This window comes from Onychostruthus taczanowskii, unplaced genomic scaffold, assembly GCF_017590055.1.
Source record: "Onychostruthus taczanowskii isolate IOZ18803 unplaced genomic scaffold, ASM1759005v1 scaffold93, whole genome shotgun sequence".
Lineage (NCBI taxonomy): Eukaryota > Metazoa > Chordata > Aves > Passeriformes > Passeridae > Onychostruthus > Onychostruthus taczanowskii.
In genome coordinates this window covers 1,567,374-1,589,497 of record NW_024507324.1, presented here as the reverse complement: position 1 = coordinate 1,589,497, position 22,124 = coordinate 1,567,374, and the positions used below count along the sequence as shown (strand labels likewise).

At 41.3% G+C, this 22,124-nt stretch overlaps 1 protein-coding gene across 19 annotated transcripts in view; it reads left to right on the top strand.

The window, feature by feature from the left end:
* The window catches only part of ESRRG (estrogen related receptor gamma), a 371,041-nt gene that overhangs the window by 432 nt on the left and 348,485 nt on the right, over positions 1-22,124 (top strand). For 9 of the 19 annotated variants that reach the window (XM_041426704.1, XM_041426712.1, XM_041426710.1 and 6 more), the window contains exon 1: positions 121-242. The exons of 1 other annotated variant lie outside the window; for it this stretch is intronic. Coding sequence is in view for 2 of the 18 variants with exons in the window: in XM_041426695.1 (XP_041282629.1) it covers positions 9,617-9,714 (98 nt within the window). In the remaining 16 variants the exon portion in view is untranslated. Of the gene's footprint in view, positions 1-120; positions 243-438; positions 513-9,480; positions 9,715-22,124 lie in introns of those variants that run through there. 9 more of the 19 variants (XM_041426695.1, XM_041426713.1, XM_041426703.1 and 6 more) reach the window with 5 other exon arrangements.

The following is a 22,124-nucleotide window of genomic DNA, read 5'->3' as shown; positions in this document are numbered from 1 at the left end:
GCCGCCGCTGCCCCCCGGGCCCCCCGCGCCGCCGCCGCGGCGCCGTTCGGCCTCCTGCCCGCCAGTGGCTCCCCCTTCGCCGGCGGAGGTCGCGGGAGCCCAGTTAAAGGAGGCGTGTGTAAAGATTTTGCAATGTCCCTGCATGGTGTTGTAGACTTTCCTAGCAAAGAAACCGGCTTCGGCTTCTTTAAAATCCCCGACGACTCACCTGATTAACCTGCCTGCGGTGCTGAGCTGACCAGGTAAAGCTAGCCCCCGCACCCCCCGCATCCCCGCCAGCTGACATTGCATGGGGGGCATGTTTGTGCTTGGAGATGAGCCGCTGCCAGGAGCGCTCTAACACCCCCCCCCCCCCGCCCCATTCCACCTTCAGTCCTTGCCAATTGCACTTGCTCAGAGTCATTCACCCCCCCAAAAAAATCCAGCTTTGGAAAAAGCGGCACGACAGCACCGGCCACCCGGGGTTCAGTGGCTCTCTGCTCTCGGACAATTATTTAGAATTACTGGCCCTGGTGAATATGGGGGAGGTGGGGGGGGGGTGGGGGCAAGAAGGGAAGGAGAATGATTTTTTGGCTGCTGACAGATCCTACCCCGCCGGTTTTGTGTGTGTTTGTCCCCCTCCCGCCCAGGGTCAGGAGTGCCGGGAAAGTGACGAGGCTTTAGCCAAGCAAGAGTTTAGGGCCGGGGTCCCGGGGTGGCTCCGGCGGCTGTGAGCGGAGCAGGGGGACCGGACTCTGCCAGCCGGTGCCGGGGCGCGCGTGGCTGTGGCGCGGCTGCCCATGCCGCCCTGCCCCCCCGCCCCGCCGTGCCCTCTCGGGAGCCCCGAAGTGTCCCGGCTGCGGCGCGGGGCGAGGCCGGCGGGGGGGCTCGTCGTCGTCCCCGTCCCTCCCCCGCCGCTCGCTCCTTCCTGGAACACTTGTGCGGGCGGCCGGCGGGAGCGGAGCAGGCCCAGGGGAGCCCAGCCCGCCGGGCGGGGGTCAGGGCGCTGCGCTGCCGGGCGGGAGCGGCGGCGTGGCCGCCGCACGCGGGACGCGCTCCGCGCCGCCCGTTCCGGGGTGTCGGGACCCGCGGGCGGACGCGCGCACACAAAGGCGACGGGGCCGCGCGCTACCGGGATCAGGAGGGGCGAAGGAAAGTGTGCAAAGTCCACGCACTGCCCGCTCCTCCTGGCACCTGGTCTTTCTCCCAGCGCCGGCCGTGGGGAGGAGGGGGCATTTGGGGAAGCGGCTTCCTGTGGGGTCTGAGTGTGACCTGGCGGTGAGGAATTTTTTTCACTTTTTAAATTGTTTTTTAAAATTAATTTTATTTTTTATTTTCCCCTGGTCATTAGTGCCATGAAGGCGTGACTGGTCTTCACATTTTGAAGTGCTTCAGGGGATGCACTCCGTCTACTGGTTTTAGTTAATATGTTTTTCATGATCCCAGAAAAGAGAGGACTGCATTTAAGAGATGACTAAATAATGGGGGAGGCAAGTAAAAATGAGTAGACTATAAAGGAGACGAAAATGAAGGTGAATGGTAGTGTGGGAAGGCAGGCACTGAGTAGCTTGGGTTTCTCTCCTGTAATTCTCTCCCTCCCTTATATGGTACCCCTGTTCCACTGCACCCCCTACCCCTGGAATTCTGTCTTTTGATACCATTAAGGATATTCTAACAGTAAACATAGCACAACAGAAAACCCCGTCTCCCTCCCGCCCCTCACACTTCAACCTATCAGTGTCTGTGACTGGGAGGGAAATCCAAGTGCCCTTTGTAAAAACCCACCAAAGTTTAAGGCATCAGCTACCCTGTTTAAAATACAACATACGGAACTTGCTTGGTACGTTTCATTGTTACTCCCCTGTTTTATTTCAGAGGACAAAATGTTCTGGTGTAGCATGCCTACCCTCAGTTTCAGAATGGGAGTAGTTTACAATATAACCTACATTAGATGATACATGGTGCGTGCATTGCATATCCACTGAAAATAATCAAAGACTTAGAATGACGAAGCGACTCATGCGGTTATCTTGCGGATCTTCCTTGTCTTGGGAGCATCAGGGTAGCTGGGGTTCAGTGTGCTGGGGAGGGGGGTTCCGTGGTGTGAGGTGTTTCATTCCTGTACAGGAATATGGCAAGTCTCCTTTTAGAGGACTTTAAAAATGTGCCAGGGGCAGGAGAAGGTAAACACAACATTCAGTGTGCTCATTATCAAAATAAGGAAAACAAATCAATTGTGTTAACTGTCTGTGCAGTTATTCCACAGTATTTTGTCAGAAATTAAAAGGTTACCACTAGAGTACTATATCCATATCTCCAACCTGGCACCACTTATTACTGCAATGGTATTTCAATATTAAGTGATCTTAGAGATATTTCGTCTTTCATTTTGAATCCCGAATTTGAATCAGCATTAGGATGTCAGGGCTGTGAGATAAGGTATAACAAACTAAGTAGACAGCTGAAGGGCTCCTGGTGAAGGTGTTGCTGAGAAGGATATCTTCGGCCGTTCTCAGTAACCTTGTTTACAGGGACATTTCAATTGCAACCTGAATTTCAGTGAGAGGCTGCCTGGACTAATGCCTGCGTGTCTGAAACCCATCACGAGTGTCTTTTGCACTCTAAACCTTCTCTCTGCCTTCCTTGCATAATTGTAAAAACTTTTCTGGAAGGTTAGGATGATTTTCTGATATGAAAATTAAGATGTTTTCCTAAGAGGAACGCTGCTCTTTGAACTCATGTACATTAGCAACAAAGTATTCATGAGGTTTGATTTTTTTTTTTTTTTTTTTTGGTTCTCTGATGTGGCAGGATCAGTAGTTGCACCAGTCTTTTTAACTTCACGAATATGGCTTTGATTTATTATATTTTAGCCTCGGTGGTTTCAAACGTATTTTGCAGCACATGAAGTCGGTTCAAGTCAGAATGTGAAAAAGAGGCATATAGTAACAAGGAACAGTTTTGTAGTGATCTGCTAATTTTTTGTTTTCTTTTCCTAAAGCTGTTCCAGGAAAATCACGTGAATTTAGCGAGTGGGTGCTAAATGCCAGCAGCCACATTGATGAAGAAATATGCTGTTGAAATACTTTGGAATAATAAATAGGATATGTAATGGTCAACCACAAGATAAACATTTTACACGGTGTTTTTATGGCTCTAAATTGGCTGCATTGTAAACCAAACTCGCTACTCTATTAAGCCATCAGAGTTTTCAATTATTTAAGATTTTCAGTCAGGCCATCTAATACAGTCTTCATCATCCCCATCAGAAAATTATGCATAAGGTTTTAATTCCTTGTTGTTGCTATGTGAGGGCTTTGTTGTGGATGGGGGTTTAATTTTGTCTTACCAGGACAAATATTACAAATCCCGCACACAGGAAAAAAATTATATGGAAATAGCCCCAGTCCTATGAAATGGGGATAGTTATGGCACTGAAATGTACCTAATACAATTTGAGATCCACTCACTAAGAAACCTTGACAGTATCTGCCTTGCAGGTACCGTGCATTTGGAAATACTATATCTCCATTTAAATGCAGATCTTCAGTTTTCTCCAGGGGGCAGTTGGCGAATCTTTCGATTGAACCACCGGTACTAGAAAAACTAACTGAAGATTTACCCATGAACAAGAGACCCTTTCAAGTCTGCTTTTTTGAAATAATGATTATAAAATTTCCTAATATTGCAATTTTATATTGATTTTGAATGCCTTTTCAGAAGTCACAGAGAAGGAATAGTGCCTTTTATTCAAGGTAGGCCAATGTCTGCGCACTTGTTTAGCAATCCTAACAGTACAAATAACTTCTTTGTTTTTACATGGGTATTGTGTTTGCATGTGAGTTTTGTGAAATGGACAGAGCAGTCTTGCTTTGATTTTGACCTAGATTCATCCTGATTATTCCAATACAGCTAGTACCTGCTTATTTCCCACTGTGAAAATAGGAGAACAACTGTTGATGCTATCTTGCTGGGACTGCATGGGCAGTAGGCGCATGTCCAGTCCTCTCCCCTCCTCCTCCTCCTCCTTGGCTTCCTTAGTAATGGATAAAATAGCGCTGGGAGCCAAAGAGGGTGCAAGCGTGTATTTCCCCTCCTGTGAATATTCATTATTTGAGGATTTGAGTCAAAGAAAATAGGAGGGGAAAAAAATGAGTGAATTCATTTCCATTTCCCTATTTGCCATGCAAATTTTGCACACTTACGGGGATGAACAGGGCCATACAACAAGTCACATATCCACCTTATTCCATAATTGCTGGAAACTCAGTGTCAGCAGGTGCCAATCCTCCTTAGAGGGGCTTGTACCATCTAGTTTCTAGTCCAGTTTTCTATATTGGTTGTCAGATCTTTAGTTTGTAGTGTAACCCAAGGATTGAATTAAATGCCCAGGACACAGGGAATGGCAGCTCACTGTTTGGGATGCAGGCAGCACAAACTGCCTGAAGCAGGGCAGGCAGTAGGTCCTGATCTTTTCTGTGCTGGGGGTGACCCATGCACTCCTGGCTCCTATGCATTCCTGGCTTCTCCTGTCTTCCCACTGTGGGCAAGGGTGCTGCCTGGGGATGCTGCCCGTGTCCCTGTGCCAAAGCCATGAGACTGAAAATACCTACCAGCCATATTATGCTTACCTGTTAATGGCATATAACCCACTGGCCTCAATACCCTGGAGAAAACGTGCACTTCAGCTACTGTGTGGAATTCAGGCAGATCTGCAAAGTCCAATCTTACATGCTCCAGCATTAATGGCGGAGCTCCCATTCAGCTTAATTGATATTCCTATAAACATCTGCAGGTTTCTGTTTCTAGTGGAGGCTACAGCTGGGTGGACTTCTTAAAGGGATGTTTTGCATATTGAGGTTGAAAGGGAAGTTGAGCTTGATACATTAACTTATCATCTGTGTCATTCTCTTGACATCATTTGGATTGCTACAAGCATAAATGACAAGCAGATTAGGTGCAAGATCTTCACACACATCCATTTTTAGCAGGTTGATCAGTGGAGATGTTACTTCTCTGAAAACCTTGTTCTAAGTCAAGTCCAGGCAAGCACAAACCTGTGCATGCATATACAAGTGGAACAAGGCCTATCCTTTACAATACATTTTTTCCTTTAATATATAGGCAAGATCTCTTATTATAACTTGACCATTAGGGGAAAGAAAATGGAACTTTTCTCAAACAGCTTTTCTGTTGGGGAATCTAGTGGCAGTTGCTTTGAAGCATGTGTAATTGATTATCATACGTTTATTTTAAAAAGGAGACATAACAAGGAATCTAACATGATGTTTTGGAATATATCTTCTCCCCACAATGTTCTTGAGGGAAATGTAAGGTTGCAGGCATCATTTCATGCCCTGTATGTTTTTGAACATAAATCAAAGAAATTGTTGCAGAGTTATAGATGTTCATAGCAACTGTAGCTATAATAAACACATGCAGTATATATTTTCCAAGCTATTTTGTATGGGTGAAAAGCTGAAGCTGGCATTTTGTATGAACAATTCAACTTAATCACTGAAAATTTATTTCCTAGTTAGGGTGGTTTACCAGTGTAGCATGAAGTTGTACACCTTCGTTTAAGTTCATCTGGTTATGAAGGCTCAGTTAAGATTGGAAAAGAATTTAAATTGGATCTAGATGCCTTGAATGAATTATTCCCACCGTCAAATTTATTGTGATGCCTCCATGGTGATATTTACATCTTTGTTATCACCTATACTGGTTTCAGTGCATGCTGGATATTTTAGAGAGCAAATAAAAGATAAGAACAGTGTGAAAACTCAAACATTTTTAATTGTACTCATAGCAAAAAATACAAGCATATTTAATACAATGGAGCAGAGAATCTTGAATGACTGAGTAGTGCAGAACACCTAATGGGAAAACTAAGTAGCTTAGGCGTACACCGTTCTGGATGATTGTATTAGTTTTAGACTTTAAAGTCTTGATAGATGAAAAGGAAAAAGCAGCTATTATGGAGGAGTTTCAATGAGAAGAATTTAGCCACTCATTTTGTGATGAATGGAGAAGGTGTTCCATATGTTGATTAGGATCCATGTGCATTTAAAAGTTAAAAAGAAAATCCTGTAGTCACAATTATTATGTATATGGATAGATGGAGGAAAGGACACATTCGGGACCAGGAATCAGACAGGTCTATATAAACAGTTTCAGACTTAATATTTAAGCAAGGTCCTAAGTGTCTGAATAAAACAGGTAGGATATATTTCTTGGAGTCTCTGTACTGTTGGATTCTGAGACTGACAATTAAAACTGATACTGCTTATTGAAAATCTTGAGACTAGCTGAAAGGTGTGATATGAAAAGTGTCATTGTGCTTCTGCTGGACTTCTGTTTCATTGCAGTTACCTTCACAGTTGTTCCTCTTTAATTACAAGAGCCAGAAATCTCTTTTTAAATGAGAAAGCATGTCTCATTACTTGACTGCTGGAAACAAGGTTTTAAAATCTAAAACAAATATTTGTGTAAAAACTGAGAATTTGCACTGGTTTAGTCATTTGTAGTATTAGCTATAAGTGTCTTCTTGATGATATGTTTGAATTTTAAGGCCATCATGAATTAAACAAGCTTTCTAAATTGTTACAAGTGACAGATGTCAGGAAGACAGAGTATGGCCCATCTTGGATACCTGTACTAGTTTAGACTTCAGAAGAGCAGGCAGTGGGGTTGGCTTTCAAGGGCCACCCTTTTCCACTGGGGATGGGGGGGATGGAGACCTAGAGCTTCTGACATCATGTAAACTCAGGGTCAGCCTCCTCTTCATTTCTGTCCTAGCTCTTGTTCCCCATCCTCTCTGAACATACTTTTGCAGCGTGGCCTTAATAGCCAGACTACTTTACCCTGCCCTCTGAAGGTTGGAAAATAGCCTTTGAATTGTTGCTATTTTCCTTGCTGGATACGACGCTATGAAAACAAAATTCAATGAGAAAATCAGAAGGGAGAGAAAAGGGAAGTCAGGGTGCTACAGGTTGAGGTGTATCTGGGAAGGCTGGGAGGAGAAAGGTTTTGCAGTTCCAGTTTGTCCCTTGTTCAGGACCTGTGTATGCTTTTACAAAAGAAGGTAGCTGAAGGAGCTGTGTCCCTGGATCTGTATTGACCCAGCTGTGCCAAGGGTGCGCGGTTATATAGGAGAGGTAGGGAGGACTGGAGTCAAACTCGGAGTGGATGTCCTCCAGCCTTGACAAGTTGGTCTGTATGGGGTAGGACTGCTGGATATGGTCATATTTGTGCTCATGCAGCATTCAGAAGTCTCAGCTTTTCTGTGCTGACAATTGGGTATTTAGAGACTGTTGAGGAGGAAATTTCATTCACTGAAATTCCTGCTTCCACTGGGATTTTAATTTTTTTTACTTGTCTTAAATTAATGCCTTGAGTTTCACTGGGCAAAAAGAACTTGTTTTATTCTGTGCTGAATTTCCAACAGAAAAAAACCCCTCTTTTGCTATGCTAGAGTCAAAAGAGACCAGGTGGACAAGTGCTGTGAGTGAGGTTTGTGCAGTGTGGGCAGCAGGCTGGGCACTGGAGCACAGAGAGCAGGCGGTTCAAGGTCACTCATGGCCCTTTGTGTGGCACATCTGGGAGCAGGATGTGCAGCTGTGAGCTTTAGTCCTTTACTTTTCTCAAGCATGCAATCCCTTTCTCACAGCTTGAGCAACAGAGGGACAGAAGCAGCGCTTTTGCAACATGCATTAAATGTGGTGTCAGTTTAGGCAGGGAAAGGTGAGGTTATGTGTTGGAGGTGACACAGGCAGACAGTGAGCCCAGCCTCATAGCCAAGATTTTGAGTCGCTGCCTTGCAGTGTCCCTTGAGGGAAAAGAGCAAAATTAAACCTGCTGATGCCACCACACACTTTCATTTCTCTGGACCGACACAGTCCAGGAGTCGACAGGATCCTTCTCCCAAAGGAGGGAGACAAATTTGGGAGAAATGCATGTTGAATCAGTATGGTTACCCTCCTGTAACCATAACCTTACTTTTAACAAAAATGATTTTGGATGTTTCACTGATCAGATTTTGCTTCTTCTTACCTTTTTTAATTTGAAGGGAGCTGAGGACATGAACTATGAGTGTCTCAGAAAATTGGGCCACAAGCCCTTACACTTGTTTGTGCTTGTGAATGAGTGTGTGCAACGTGCATACACAGACTTTGATGTTGTGTATGCAGAGGATCTCAATTATTTTGCTGTTTGAATCACAGAGCATGTTGTCTTGATGTACTGTCAGTTTTGGTTTCTGCCCTTTGGAATAAAGTTCAGAATATTAAAGAAATAACACGCAACATACTAGTAGCTAGAATAGTCATAGTGCCTGAGGGGAAGAAAGGGTGGTGACTAATCAGTTTCACAAATGCCCAGGAAAAACTTTAACTCCTCCTAACTAAACCCTGTAATGGTGCACTTTTAAAAGGGATTCTTCTAAATGTTGTTTCTGAGGTTTTTTGGCTATCTTGGAGAGAGAAGTAGGTCCTGGTTGGGAAGCAGCATGCAAGCTCTATGGTCATGCTCTGACTGAGTGCTGGGGGAATGTGTGGTCCCAGCTGCTCTTTGGAGAATCACCCTGGGCTAAATGGTGAAACAACTACATCTGAATTAATTATTGATAATTCTTTAACATCAAATGTGAGGATGTGTTTGGAGTCTTGCTTCCCAGTTAAGAGTTGAAATAGTTCTAGTAGATGTATTCTTTTTAAATGTTGCTTTTTCTGGTCTCCAACCAGTTTGCTTGGACAGCAGTAAAAGCTGCAGAAGCTGGTGCAGGTTCTGCTCATCCCTGGTTTGGTTCTGGAGGGCCAAGGCAGGAGCTAAGGGGGCACTACAGATATTTGAAGCCACACTGAAGCTTTGGTCAGAATACCAGATTTTGCAGAATTTGGGATGTTGTGCTCTGTGGTTTTAGTCCAACAGGGACCAGGCTAGATCTGACCCTATATAAAATACTAAATTAAAAGAATGAGCCACCTTCCACTCCCCAAATCTTTTGATTTGTACTCTGTATCAGAAGAAAAAGCACTGAGCAGTGCGTGACTGATGCAGGGCAGGCTCAGGATTAATTTAGGATAAACAGGATGCCTGTTGCTCTTAATTTAGAAATTCTAAGGCACAAAATGCTTTTGAGTGCAGCTAACAGCTTCTCATCTGCAAATGCCACAATCAAGACAAAGCAAAAGATACTGTGGCGAATTCTGCAGTTCACAGTCCTGACAGTCAGAACCTCCTATTACAGTGGGGGAGACTTCTGCTTGTTATCACAGCTGCCTGGGATGCAGGATTTCAGTGTGGCATTAATAAAAATAATGCAGTAAATATACAATTTCAAAAGTCCTGCAGGACATGCAGCAAATGCTGGTGGTTTGAATTGGGTGAAGTTGTCAAAGGTTGCTTTGCTCTCCAGAGCCTGGCAGTAGCTCCACTGAAATGTGATGCCATTGGTTTTCAGCAAAGGTTTCTTTCTGCAGGGCTGCAAACAGAGATCAGCTGCTACTGTGTATACACAACTAGGGAGCAAATCAAGCAGCACATTTAAGCAGCCTTTTTAACCCTGAGACTTTCCAAGATTTCTTCTTCACGCAGGAAGTTTCCTTTATATTGTCAGCAGTAGCACTTTGCTCATGTAATGAGATCAGAGCTAGGATCACTGCTGCACAGTAGAAAGACTTCCTTAAGACATTTGTCCTTGAAACTGCACCAAACTCTTGGAAGAACCCAGAACCTGTAAGTATGTATAATATAGGCAACAATAGCACGGTGCAAAGCTGCAATCAACCATTATACGATATCCGATTAGCAGAGCAGGAAGGATTTATTTTTTTGGATGTTATGTTACATTCATTTTCAATTTGTTCTAAGGAAACAAATCAATTCGGGCTTCTGATACAGTGACTTTGCAGTAGATGAGCTGGTAGTAATATGTTTGATTTAACTATTTGTTGCTGTCATGTAGCTTGTGGGACAAATATTGTAGCCATCAAACTGTAAAGAACTTTTCTTATGTTTTTAGGCATTTTTAAAGGATTTAGGGGTCCATCTTGCAAATAAGTTTCTGCTTTGCTCTTTGATTTTGTCAACCCCACCCTACGCCAAACTATAAATAACAAGGCAAACGGAATTAGTCTGTATTGTTCTTAGGTGGCAATAAAATATATTTGTTTGCAGGATTAATTTAGTCGTTAGCAATGTTGCTGTGTTTGGGGTGTTTTTTGTCTTAATTGGATTCTACTCAAGGCTGTCTATTTTGTGTTTTACTATCTTGTCTGTGTCTGTTTAAGTTACTTTGACGGGACTGCAGTCTGGTTAAACCTGTATTTAAGCACTATTTATATTCCAAGCACATTTCTGGTGAAATAAGTGTTTGAGATTTTTATTTTTTTTAAACCCTTGAACAGTATAGTTGTATTAGCAGTGAGCGCCAGAGGAGGCACAACATGGATGAATGTCAGACACAGACCTCATAACCCAAGTCTTCCCTGTACTAAGTCTGACCCAAACGTGTCCACTTTGGCAACTGCAACTAATAAATGCCTTGAGCTCCCTTTCAATAAATTTTTCATACACAGTGATACTTCTGCTTATCAGATTAATTTCTCCCAGGTTAGCCTGATTGATAGCTGGACTGTGATTTTCTTAAGAGCTTTCTCCATGAAACCCCACTGAAGAGCTGCATTCCATTTAACCAGTGAATGTAAAAACTGGTAACCATGGATTCAGCCACCACTAACTGTCGAGAGCAATGACTTGTTGTAAACAATACAAATGAGCCAGGATAGCAGAAGCAACCAGACATGAAATTATTTTAATAGAAATTACGGTAAAGGTCATGTGATACTGTATTGGCTTGGATTCAGTGTTAAAGGGAAAGTATTTTGGTTTTTCAGGTTTGATTTAAATGCACATCTCCACTGGCTTCACGTCCGTGTAAGACCTCCAGAAGGGCAAATGAAACAGTTCTTTGGAAAATCCTCTGCTTAATTGTACGTTGTGACTTAGGCCCTGATCCTGAAAGTGTGGGAATAGCTACAGTACGTGAATAATCAGTGGGATTATTCCATACTAAAAATTAAGTATGTTTGTAGGATTCAGACCTTTTAAGATAAGTTAGTAATAAAAAAAATATATTCTAAGGAAATAACCTGTCACTAAAGGTAAATAATGGAAATGCAGGTTTTATTGGTTGTGTGTGGTTTGATTGGAGATCTTTGTTTGCTTGTTTCAATAATATGAAAAGAAATTACATTTATCCCTTTGTTTTTAAATGTTGTGACTTTAATTTCTTATCTGGTGTGCCTCAAATATTTTTCCTAATTTATAGCCTCTCTTATGGAAAACTGGTAAACCATGGTGTCAGCTATTATAATGTAGCATGACGATAGGCACATGCAGATCGCATGAGCAGTCGTGTGTCTCGTCTCAGGAATTTCCATCCCTACAAAATCTTTGCTGACTCCCAGCTGTCACATGGCTGTCACTCACAAATTCTGACCATAACCAAATCCTCCTTGCCCAGGCATAAGCTCACCAAACCTCTCTATGTACCCATAGACACAGGCACCAGTGTCCCTGCTTTAGCACTTTCTCTGCATAAATGTGTCTCTCCCCCAGACCTGCTGCATTCCACTAATGTTTTTCCTTTAATTTTTTTCCTGGGTGCTGCTTCCTTGATGTGCCTGTCCTTTGTAAGGAGGAACCTGGAATAGGAATAGTAGTCAGTAAGAAATGCAAGCAAAATTAACTTTGTGCATTATTTAATATAACATTTCAAATTGTTGTGAATTTATATTCACAACTTTCATGGCCTCCTAAACTTCTTCAAGAAAATTAACCCTTACTGTTCTCTAGACAGAATACTGTCACCTTGCAGTGCCTTGGCTTACTATATTGTGTATTTATGTTTTGTGACATTTATATTTTTTGGAAAACTTAGATTGTGAGAATCCTAGGCTGAAACTTTGGTTATTTTTATTTTTCTAGGTTATTTCTATATTTCATACATGTCACATACATCTCTATTGTTTTACCTGTAATTTTGATTTATATATTTTTCAACCAGAAGTATTTCAGACAATTCTCATCAGTCTCTTACAGCTGACCAGTCTCAGCCAAGCACGACTTGCTTAGATAGGTGCAGGAGAAGTCCTGCTCTCCCTATTTTTCTGAGCTGCTTTGCCAGACCAAGGGGGCAGTTGCTTCTGTGAGTCGGGAAGGTGAGATTTAGTTTATACATAGAATAACAGCCGGCAAAAATAGACTGACTTCTATTAAAAAGACATTTACACAGGAATATTTGGGGGGCGGAGAATACCAAATTGCAAAATATTTTCTGTTGTTTGACTTTGTCCATGTTAAGAGTGTATTGGCGTCCTCCTGTATATCAGACTTGTCAGTATATTAACATTTTAGCAAAAGGGAGGAGGTGGCTGGACAGGAAAGATACCACCTTGACTTTGCATCTTTGTCCTGGAAAGAATCCAGAACTGAAAGTAAAATGCAGGTGAAAGCACAGTGAGACTCCAGACCAATATCCAAGTAAATCAGGGAAACCACACTGGCCTCCTTACCACGAGCTGATTACAAAGTGTCAGTAATCCCTTCAGCCCTTGAAAACCAGGTGAGGGCTTTATAAATCTTTGAGCCTGCCAGAAGAAACCATGTTTCATGGGAGGGGACAATGCAGTGTTCAGGAAGGAAGGAGTGCACCATGACTCCATGGACCTCAGTGGCATGGGAGAATGGGCAATTTTCCTCTGCTTAAAGTATCTTTGGCACCTTTACAATCTGTGACATACGTGCTTATTCTACTCTCCTGTATTTTGCACTGAATACTGATTTTGTAATGCAAAATTTGCAGGAGTTAGTGAGTGAGTTGCCAGAACTCTTTGCCCATCTGCAGATGATAGGAAGAACTGGGAAGCATGTCTCTTTGTTTCTCCCATGGTTTATAAAGGTCAGATGCTGGTTGATGGGCAGCTGCAGGAGAATTTTCATTTGAAGCAGAGCTCTGGGAAGATGTATTTGAATCCCCAAAATGGACACCTCAGTGTTTTAGCTGTAGAGGAATCTTAGTGATTGCAGTCAGTTAAATGTTGCAGTGCATACCTGGGATCTGTCAAAAATATTTACCATGAAAATAATTAGTAATATTTAATGATATCTGTTCTGTAATAACAGTAATATAGAATAGTAACGGAATAGTAACATTAAATTTTATTTTATTGTTGTAATTCTATTCTACTTTTATGCCAAGATTACTTTTATCAATAAGATAATTTGTGTATGAAAATCTCACATTCACAATCCTTTCAACTAAATTCAAGGGGGGTAAGTACAGACACCTTAAAAAAATTAAGAATGGATTTGTGATGTAGAGATACAAGATGTAGGGAGTGTAGGGTAAACTGTTATCCAGATCCACTCACACTTTACTTTATGGTTGAGACAGCCAACAGCACTGCAGGTAAGTGAGAAATAAATTGGTAACTTTTGCTGGATGGATTCCTGGCTATTAGAAACTGGACTGAAACTACTTAATTCCATGGAGCATGGTAAACTAGTTGGTCACTGAATAACAGAATATTGTTCTTTGAATTATTAACCCTTTGTAAACATTGCAGTGTTTTATAAATTTCTGCTCCTTTCTGGTTGTGCCTCTTAGATGGTGTGAGTAAGAAAGGTGTTTTTTTGGAGGACTGCTGTAGTCATTTTGTCTTTTGATCATTTCCAAATATGCTTCTTCCCACGAGCTATTGAAGACCCATGATTTATGAGTTATAATGTTCTTCAGGTCAGCATAACTCTCATAGGGTCTAAAGACAGGACTGTGATCTGTATCAGCTGCATTAACTTTCATTAACTTTCAGAGACTAGAACGCATCTTTGATTATTCTTTTGTACAAAAATAAGGTCGTGGTTTCCTTTGTACAAAATAAGGTCGTTCTCTGTGTAGTGTAGTTTTAACAGAACCAGACTGTCACTGACCATCAGCTTTTGCATGCATAGACTCTCTCCTTCCTGGCAAGGCTTTAGGCCCAGATCCACAAAAGGATTAGATGCCTTAAGTGGGACTTAAGTGGGATTTAGGCATTGAAAGCCCAAACTGAGATCCTCAATATCCCCACTGAACTGCCACCTAACCTTAGAAGTTGCCTAACCTGTGTGAGCGCCTGTTTTCAATATCCAGTTTTCCCAGGGGGCCAAAGATCTTTGGATGTTCTCAAGCACTTCCATCCTGACAAGGTTGAGCCCCTCTGCTCCCATTTTTCCCCTCACATCCCAGCGGACTTCAGAAAGTGCAAACTCTTGTTCCAAAATGGTGGATTTCTGTGTGTGGTATCTTTCACTTTCTCCAGCTGTGTCCTTGAAGGAAAGGACCCTCCAGTAGGTTTCTTTTAGGAGCAGCCTGGGAACCTTGAAAAAGGTACTGAAACTAAAAAATGTGACTATCACTGCTTAAAAATGGAGCTCCTAGAGATGAAGCAGGGCTGCAGATGAGTGTGGCCTTGGCCATCTCCTGCTGGCAGCATTAGATTGTTCTTGCTTGGTGATGGCTGCTCCTGAGTTGGGTGGCACAGGAGGCACAGGAGTGACTAGCAGGGCTCGGGGCTCCATGGCACAGGAGCAGCACCTGAAAGCTGGGTACTGGGATGTGAAATTAGCATTGCTCCCAGAGGTTTTCTTGGAGAATTCAGGCCCTGGTGTTTTGTAACAAAAGTATTTGGAGGAAGAGCTCTTTTCTGCAAGAGGTCACTTAGGGTTTCACCTGTGTGTGATACATGGTGGATGTTTTGTTTTTTGAAAGCCAGGCTTATTAGGGTGTTCCATGTGCACACCCAGAAATAGTAACCACTTTTTTTAGGGCTTCAGTCTCAAGCATTTCTGGAGCTGTGGCAGAATTGATAGCTGTGTCACTCTGCAGAGGCCCAAGCAAATGTCTTGTTAGTAGCAGAGTAAGTGGTCCTGTGCCATCACTTATTTCTCAGCTGTACTTGTGACATTTCATGTGTTCTCAGCCATGTCTGTTGTTTGTTTAAATCCTGCTAGTTCCTTGATTTATCAGTTTTCTGTAGACTTTTGTTCGAGTAGTCCCAAATGCTATCCTTTTTCAAATAGATGCGTCCTTATCAGCAAATAGTCTTTCATCAATAGCTTTAACTCTTTCACGTAACTCTGCATATGTCCACTTTGACTTTCTCTTCTTTAAAATACTGATTTTTTTTAAATGAGGACAGTATTTAGGAAATCTCTTAGAATTTCTCCTGAATCATTTTGTCTTTTTGTGACAAAGTACCTTTTATCCACATTATTAGATAGGAATATTTTTCTTTTTCTCTTCTCTTATTTTTTTCCCTGAGAGAGAGAATTCTTCTTAGGGAATCCCTATTTTATTAATTTGTTTAAGATAGCCAGACTGTGTGCAATCTTAATATTGTTTCTTGCTGCTTTTGATTTATGGACCTGTGTGCAGTGCTGAAAACAGAAATACAGAATGTAGAACATATTTGTATAGAAGTGTAGCCTAGAAATTATAAAATCACAAAAAAAGATATATTTTTAAATTTAGAAATTGCAATAATGAAGAGCCTATGTACAATGAATAAACTTAACATGTAATGACAAATGCACTGTATGCTCCTTAAAAGGTCTAGAAGTGTTTATGTACAGGTAGACAAAATTTGTATGACTATCTGTGATAATGACCTTAATAGCTAAGGATATTATTAATGTATTTTTAAAACTGATACAGGGAGCTCTGTTATTTTAATGGAGAGTATATGTTGTAAATTAATCTGTAACTTTCAATCTTCTCACTTTGTGTTTTCAGAATGGCATGCTTGAATTATTATATATTTATTTTGGCATTTTAGTGCACCTAAACATTGTGAGCATTAGTTCATCATACATCATGAATGTATGACTATTGTATGGAACCAATTTTAGGTATAGGAAGTTCAGCAAGTATTGTGCCTTGGTGGTTGCCAGATTACTTGCACACTTGCTAAATCCTATGCACAGTGCTTCCGTTTGCTGGGTTACTCATTGAGCTTTTAATAGTCAACTTAATTTTAGTTAAGGTTCAGTTTAGTAACTCTTGCAATTAGTGGAAAATATTGCCAGCATTCATCAGTAAAGCATATTACTTATGAAAGGCACACACGGGGTATGTGCGGAGGTAAAAGATAACAGGTCGATTCTGGTGGATCCCATCATGACTGGCCTTTAAGGGTAAGTTACAGAACATTTTAATCATTGGGGGTAACCTTGCAGAAAATGGAATCTCAAGCTTGCATGTAGGAGGAAGTTTGGACTCCCTTACTCACCGTTGTGTCCCAATGCCAACAGTGTCTCCGTACATGGGGTCCCTGGCTGCCTGTTAGGCCATGGGCTTCACATCAGTGTCAGTGAGATGCTGCTCCTGAGATGGGCTTGGAGCCCTCAGAAGAGCAAGGATTCCTGTTTTGGGGCAAGCTTTTGAGCCCCATCTTGCCTGTTTGCTTTTCCTTTTTGAAAACAACTGAGCTATTGGAGGCAAGTCTGCTGCTTGACTCTTCTAAGGCAGTTTGATGGGTTGTTTAATCGGTACAGGTCGAGGACGCGGGTGAGATGTTTTGCCCTCATATAAAAGGGAGATGTGATTTCAGCCAGCCTGTTAGTGTCCTGAGAAATGAAATACTGGAAACAATAACCCAAGTAACTAAGTAACTTGGAAATAAAGGCAAAGGCGCAACAACCAATTGCAGCAAGAGTGTGTTTTTTCTTTTTTGCCAAATGAATAGGTTAAAATGGATGCATTTGTCTGATGTTACTGGAAAACGAAAGCCAAGTGTTCCCACAGGATGGACACTACCAGGACAGTTCCAGCAGTGTCTTGCCCTGTCAATGGTGCTCATGTCTGATCTGGGATTTCTCAGATCCATAAATACACAAAATGCATGTCTCTTGGCAGAATAAGTAGAAATTGTATAACAGAGGAGGCACAAGGGAAAGTGCTGTCTTTATCATAATTGTGTCTCTTGCTCAGAAGTTAATGCCTGTTACATTTGAGTGAAGAGAAATTCAGGAGTGCATGTCTCGATCCAGTCTATTGGGCTACAAGTCACTGTCTTGTGACTTGTATTGTGAATGCAGGGTCCTATCCCAGTTAGAAACACACTGATCTAAATAAAGGTAATGATATTTTTTTGTCTTAGAAACCTAGGGTAGAAAAGTGGAGACTGTTGATAGGCCCCTTATTGAGTTGGTTGAAGAAGAGACAGTGGAGAAGTGATTTGTAGAAGGATGTAGGTGAGTGAAGACCTTTGCTTATGAAATCACTCCCCAGCTGTATGGAAAAGCATATGAGATAATGTCTTGGCTTCACTGAGATCAGTGGGAGTCAGTCTGGATATTGCTGTAGGTTCTGCACACTTGGGTGCTGCTCTTGCCAGTGACAGAAACCAGAGCAGAATCCTCACCATCATGTTAGGTTTGATCTTTACAGGAAAGGTATCACTGCTGGTAATATTGAGGAGTAAAAAATTACTGCCAAAGACAGGGAATTTAAAGCTTTCTGTTTTATATTTTGACCCTGTTATTCTGAGGGATACCAGTATAGAAATTGTAACATCCTTGGGGCTTTTTGCAAAGGAGGGCAAGAATTTTGTCTGTTTCCATATTTTTTTCCAGTTATAGGAAACTGGGGAGCAAGCTTTTGGATGCTAATTACAAGAGGCCTTGAAAAAGGAAAAAATAACAGTATCTACCTTATAAGAATATTTGTTTGTAAAGTTATGTGAACTCCTTGGCACAAAGGAGCCATAAGAAGTTCCAGCCGGTTATTCCTCGGTTACAGAAGTCTGTATTTAGGCTTCTGTTAGTCTCCTTTATTTATAACAAAACCTTTGAATATTATTTCCAAGATGTTCAGCTATCTGAAATGAAGTGATAATGAGGACAGAGGGTAGGTCATGAGTCTGCAAATAAGTTTGAGATGGTGAGCTTAACCTACCAGGTGAAAGAAAAGTCAGTATAGCAGCTGCATGAACACTTCAAAGCATGCACCTAGTTTGCTGTACTAACTTAATTATCCCTGCTATAGATATGTTTGACAAACATATCTATAGCCAAGATCCTGTTACTTCTCAGTGGGAAATATCAGAAGGCTTCTGTTTGGTTGCCAGTTGACTGAATCCTTCCTTTACTTTGCTGCATTAGTCTTTTCAAGGACTTTGTCTGATGTTATGAGCAGAAACTTAACTCTCTTTCTGTTTAATGGTGGACAATATTGTAAGATAGAGAATGATGCAGACTGATGGGATGGGTGTGAAATGATTTTTAAGCAAGTCTGATGAGGATTTAATCCTATTTTAATCAAATACTGCCTGAACCAACCAAAAATAAGCTTTTATCACCCTTGCCAAATCAACCGTATTGTGGTGTCAGCACTATTTCTCAGCAAGCATCTTGCTTCCTCTGTGTAATAGTACAGGGTGTTTTTGAGCATCCTGGTGTTGTCAACTTTCTCCACCAACAGTGTGATGTGAAATGTAAAGAGACAGGAGTACCCCAGCTCTTCCATCACACAGAAACACAAGCCAGTGCTCTGTTCTTTGACACTAAAACATGCCCTGCTGTTGGCAAGCTGTGGGATTTAATATGCAAAGACCATGGGGAACTTTTCAGATTTTTAGTCTTTCTGCTTATGTAAAGTCTGTTACACAGGGAGGTTCAGTTTTTGAACATGGTCATTTTTAATTCCTGTCCTTGGAGTCTGGCTGACAGATTGAGAGTGTTGAGGATGGGAGTGGCCTGAAAAGACAAGCTGGAAACACAGGATGTATACATACATTAAAATGGAGCAAAACAAAAATAAGCTAACTTAGGTGAACACAGATGAGATATGTTTCAGGGCCACTCTTAACACCTGTTTTAAATGGCCTGTGGTGAAAATCATTACCTTAAAAAAATGCTGTTTATGTCTTCCCTGAACTGAGTTTACACAAACACCAACGGTTCTAATTGGAGAGAGTGGAGATCAGATTTTGGTAGGTTTTTTCTTTTCTTTTCTTTTCTTTTTTTTTTTTTTATCTGAACAATAGTAGTTTCACTGCAAACCTTAAAAAAACCCAACCAAATAAAAAAACTTTGACAAGTATTTGTTTTGATACACCATTTCTATTAGCTATCGCATTGATGTTTGCAAAATATAAGTCGTTCAACCAATATTTAAAAATCTGACATGGATCCTCAGCCTTTTGAGGTGTTACTGTTGATTCGCACTTTTTTAGCAAAGACCAAAACTTGTTGACAGAAGCTTTCTGATTTGAGAGTGGAGGTTGAGATAGGAATGTTTTATCAACTGACTTTACTCTCCGTGCTGAGTTTGACAGGTCATGCTGAAAGTAAGACTTCGAGCTTTCCAAGTATTTCTGCTTCATGTTGGCATTTGAATTTTCTTATGAAACACTCCTTCTGTGATAATTTCTGCAAGCTTTTCTCTTTTGGAGGAAGACATTGACTTTCCCCTATTTCTACAAAACTCTGTGGTTTTATCTTTGTTTCCTCTGTCATCATATTCTTTTTCATTTTTTTCTTGATGTTGTTAAACCTACTTTTTCCTTGTTTCACGGTTTTGAGAAGAGTCATTTATAGCTTGATTATTGACTACATTCCTAGTGTAATTGAAAGGAGGACTGCATTTGGATGAAGTATTACTTGCCCATGTAAGTAGTAGTTAGAGTAACATAGGGGCATGGTATACTGTTACTTTTATACAGAGAATTCTGAAACATTGTATTAAAAGCAATCAGTGCATAGGGAATTAAGGAAAAACTATTCCTTTAACGCACATACATATCTCTCCATGCCAGCTCCAAGAGAATTGTGCTCATACTTGGAGGTGGTGATGCAGTCTAATGGAAAGAGCAGATGCCTAGGAGTAGCTTGCATTCTGGCTCTTCCCAATCTGCACACCTTTGTAAAGTATTTTGAGATTTCTGGATGATAGAAAGAGCTAAATATTATTTAAGGCTGCTTAGTTAGATAGTAGGCTTTAGTCTGTATTATTTTTGGTTTGTGTATTACATGAATAGAGTGTGAAACTGCTAGGAGAATCTTTTGTTCTTGGATACTGCACTTCCCTTTGGCCTCTCTTTTTCTGGCTTAATTTTCTTGGGTGTTAAAGAATACAGAGTAAAAGTAAAGAATACAGAGCAAAGAATATTTGAGCAATGAGGAGGTGCATAAATAGCAAACATATTGAACTGTGAACAAGAACCGGTTTTTGGATGCCTCTGGAAGAGCAATGACCCTCTCACTGTATTACTGTGGGGAAGTGACAGGTGCATGCTGTCCCGTGATTGTCCATGTAGCTGGTACTTCTTCAGTGTCCAGCAATGTACTCCCTATCCTGTTTTGCTAAAAGGCCACTTATCTGAACAGTGACAGGAGATCAAAGGGTAGCTTCAGAGCCCCATAGATGACAGATCTGTATTTATGGCTTTAATCATTTATGTGCAGCTCAAAATCATAACCTATAGGACAGCACTTCCAAACTTCCACCATCATAGAGGGACTTTTCCTGCATAGAGGCTGCAGCAGACCTCTTTTTCTATCTGGACTGTGCACAGAAGACCTGTGCAGCAGCTCAGGCAGCATGGACTGCCCAAATAGTCAGTTTACCCTTCCTCTGGGATGAGGGCGTCAGACTGGATTTTTCCATATCGACATGTAATAGCTCACTTAGTACAAGAAACATGCAATGTAGCTGGAGAACCTTGCTCTGAGTAATCATCTGTAACTGCAAGTGAAGATTTCTAAAAGCAGATCAGTAATCTGGAAAAATTGTATGTATTTTGTTAAAGGAAGTCTCTGAGCCACAAATAGATGGATGTTGTAAGAGTAGTCTGGGGAATTGTCACTATACCCCTGCTCCATGACCTTCATTAAGCATCTGCTGTTTGCCATGGGCCCGGACAAGCTAATCAGCCTAAGTGGCCCTTTGGTTTCACCTGCTGGGGCCATTCTAGGTGCAGCAGGGCACAGATGACCATGAATATATCTGCATGTGTATGTGCAGGGATAGCTGAGTGGACTTTCACTGGGGTGTATACAGCAGTGGGCACATAACTGCAGCACATCATAATCCCTTTTCTGATACTCCACCTTATTTTAATTTTTTTTTTGCAATGCTCTTGAGTACTTAAAGACCAGCATATTCAACAAGCTTATTTACCCTTTGTTCTTTGTGTGTCTCCTGTAGTGAGAACCTAAACTCCTGCAATTCTGGCACTGTGTTTGCAATTCAGTGTGTATGGTTACCAGAGCATCATGGACTTCTTATATTAATATTATTATTGTTATTATTTTGTTTAATTTACTTATTGGTTAAGAAGCTGTAAAAATGAGGCCAGGCTGTGACAAAAAGAGATGGTCTAAAACTGATGCTAAATAAATAGTCTCTTACCACATCAGAAATGGAGACGGGATCCTTGCAGGGCAGTTTTTAATGTCTTACAGAGGAGGGGGGGGTGACACTTCCCTTTGGTGTGGAATGTGAACATTGGCTTTGTGAATGGCAGAATATGATGTTATCCTGTGGGACAGTGATTTTGCCTGCTTATTTTTAAGGAACTGTCACACCTCTGAAGCCTAGGGGCTTCTGTAAAATATTATTTAGTTAATTCAAACCCATACTTGTCTCCAAAATATCCTAGAGTTTCCATGTCTAGAATATGTCTAGAATTTGTCTAGAGTTTCTGCAAAGTCTATAGAGGCTTGATGCATTAGGAATTTTTTTTTTTTTTGTCAAGCACCTGCTTTCTTTGCCTAGCTCAGTTATGCAGCAAGGTTGTTTTTATAGTATTAAGAAGTGAGCAATATATTCCATATGCCACCAAGCTTTGTAAAGAATCCTGCTGATTCTTTCACAGCTGCTGAGAAATAGGCCAAGCCTTCCCTATAAAGTGACAGTATGGAAAAGAATATCTGTTCCACTAGTATTGGCCATGCATCCTCCCCAACTTTTTCCCTCTTGAAGGAAAATGTTAGCCCTTCCGAACTATGGAACAACAGATGGTGACAGAAACCAATTTCTACTGCAAAGCCATTTGGTCAGGAAGTATCAAAAAATGTTTTGGAATTGTGGAAATGAATTC